Source organism: Molossus molossus, unplaced genomic scaffold (assembly GCF_014108415.1).
Source record: "Molossus molossus isolate mMolMol1 unplaced genomic scaffold, mMolMol1.p scaffold_m16_p_1, whole genome shotgun sequence".
NCBI lineage: Eukaryota > Metazoa > Chordata > Mammalia > Chiroptera > Molossidae > Molossus > Molossus molossus.
The window spans coordinates 169,981,203-169,983,686 of NW_023425344.1; the positions used below are offsets into that span (position 1 = coordinate 169,981,203).

Sequence of the window (2,484 nt, forward strand, 5' to 3'; positions counted from 1 at the left end):
CTCATTCAGGTACTTAACACCCTGGAGACGCGGACCTCGCCTTTCAAAGCATCCCGGGCGGGAAGAGCTGTTTATATAGGCAGGGATTCCGCTGTAAGCGCGCTAATAAGATAGGCAGCCAGCGCATGGCGTGCGCCTCTCACACCCACCAGTAGGAGCGGCGTCCTGGGCCGCCCCTTGGTTCCCAGCCTGACCTGCCCCTCGCCTCCTTCCCCTCCTCCGCCATGACCACCGCTGGACGCCTCAGCTTCACCGTGCGAAGGCTCCTGGATTTACCAGAGCCGGACGCGCAGCACCTGCGGAGTCGGGGACCCGAGCTGCGCGACGTGGGTCCCGGCCCCGGCCCCTGCCCCACCTGGCTGGAATCCGAGAGCGGCCACTACGCGTGTGAGTGAGCGGAGGTCGGCTGCGGGGGTGGACGGGGTGAACAGCACCCAGCGCCCGGCCCACGCGGGGCTGGATTTCCTCCGTGTTGAAACCGTAGGCTCTGTTCTCAGACTCCTAAACCACGCATCCCTCAATCGGAATATTCTGAGAGCAGATTCCTGCGCCTGGCACTAACGCCAGGTACTTGGGGTTCTGTTTCTAGGGGTCAACATGTTTAAATATTTAAGACGAGACCCTTAAGTGCCTGAAAACACGACCACGTTCTCCAGTCCTCGGTGCGGGATGGGCAGAGTCCGCGAATTTAGCTCTACTGGATTCAGGGTTTTGCAAACCTCAGCAAACGAGTGCACTCGACCTGGAGGTGGCCCGTGTTGGTGAGCCGGCTTGCGGTAAATTCTTCTTCCAGCCCGGCGACCAGTGTGGACTTGTTTTAAAAAAAAAAAAGTCCCAGATGGGTTTCTTTTGGGGACTCGGTCTCAGGTTGTGGCGTTAAAGGTCCCTGAATTCGGAGGGGTGGGTGCTCAGATGTGGGCCCAGGGAAGGAAATGGCTTCACCCCAAAAGCCACGGGAGAATGGTGTACCCTCCAGACGGTGGCTCAGGGCCCGCGCGCGAAACGCAGCCGGCGCGCACAGCGAGCTTCACCAGGCCGTGTCCCCCTTGCTGTCCCTAGCCTCGGACGAGAGCAGCCCAGAGACCAGCCCGCCCACCTCGTCGCAGCGGCCGCCGGCTCTGCCAGCGTCCCCGAGCTCTGACGCGGAGAAGAGGAAGAAGCGGCGGGTGTTGTTCTCAAAAGCGCAGACGCTGGAGTTGGAGCGGCGCTTCCGGCAGCAGCGCTACTTGTCTGCGCCCGAGCGCGAGCAGCTGGCGCGCCTCCTGCGCCTCACTCCCACGCAGGTCAAAATCTGGTTCCAGAATCATCGCTACAAGCTGAAGCGCACGCGCGCGCCGGGAGCGGTGGAGTCGCCCGACTTGGCAGTCGCTGCGGAGCTGAGCGCCGCGCCCGGCCTGCTGCGCCACGTGGTGGTGCCGGTGCTGGTGCGCGAAGGGCAGCCGTGCGGCGGAGGCAGCGGCGACGTGGGCATCGTCACCCAAGACAAAAACGGCGCGCCCCCGGCCGCCGCCTGCCCTCTGCCCGGCTACGCCGCCTTTGGGCCCGGCTCGGCGCTGGGCCTCTTCCCCGCCTACCAGCACTTAGCGCCCCCCGCCCTGGTCTCTTGGAATTGGTGAGACAGCTGCGGAGCACGGGCACTGGAGCTACCCCAGACTTTGTAGTGCGCTCTGCGGCCGGAGTAGGGCTGGAGCCGGAGACCTGGAGCGCTCCCGGGGCTTCGCTACCCTGCTGGCTCAAAATCTTTCGGCGGTGGTGTCCGGTGCCTAGCTCTCACCAGCCAGCGCGTAGGGAACTTGCACCAAGATTCCACCGGGCCCCCATCTCCTCTTCCCTCTACCGCCAGCCTCAGAGCTATATTTTATTGCTTGAACCTTATATGTATAGGAAACAACTTATTTTTTAAAGAAATAGAATATTTTTCCTCTTTGTGGTACTAGAATAAAATGTGCAGTGTTAGGTCCCCTTGCACACCTGCCGGGAACGTAAGTGGGAGCTGTGTTTTTCCGTGACCAGGTGAATTAAGGCCCACCCCGAGTTGGGTCAAAGTCCTCACAAGGCTTTAGGAAGATATGGAGGGTGGTGGGGAGAGAAAGGAAGCAGTAACAACTCTGGGGTCCCTGTTAGTGGGAGGTGGTTCTGGCCAGAGGGGATGTGGAGGCCTCGCTGGGTTCCTGGAGCTACTGGCATTTCAAACACCAAAAATCAATCCCGTGGGCCACGGCCAAGACAGGCCATGAGCTTCTCCGTAAGGATTCTCGGGAGATGTGCTGTTGGGGCGGGGGCCTAGAGTTCTGCGCCTCAGCAGCCCCGGCCTGGCAGCAAGCAGTCAGTTTCTGGATTGCGGCAGCCAGGGCTCAGGGATCCAAAGAGCACCAAGAGAACCTGCAACCCCCAGTTAATCCTTGGAGTGCTTCACCTGGCAGCTGTGATTCCTGCCTCTTTTGGGTGCTACACCTGGCCGTGGTGTCGTGGTGTCGTGGTGTC

The 2,484-nt window shown here is 61.2% G+C and overlaps 1 protein-coding gene across 1 annotated transcript; it reads left to right on the plus strand.

Annotated features, from left to right (window-relative positions):
• The first annotated feature begins 224 nt into the window (after positions 1–224).
• NKX2-8 (NK2 homeobox 8) lies at positions 225–1,616 on the plus strand. Its single transcript, XM_036251608.1, has 2 exons — positions 225–387; positions 1,060–1,616. Exons 1-2 carry the CDS (start codon positions 225–227, stop codon positions 1,614–1,616), a joined length of 720 nt encoding a protein of 239 aa, XP_036107501.1.
• Positions 1,617–2,484: the final 868 nt, after the last annotated feature.

What these genes read in the sequence shown, in the direction of transcription:
- NKX2-8 (XM_036251608.1), top strand. Translation starts at nt 225, where the DNA reads ATGACCACCGCTGGACGCCTCAGCTTCACCGTGCGAAGGCTCCTGGAT. An exon ending in CGAGAGCGGCCACTACGCGT is followed by an intron (nt 388 to 1,059) that starts GTGAGTGAGCGG and finishes TGCTGTCCCTAG; the next exon opens with CCTCGGACGAGAGCAGCCCA.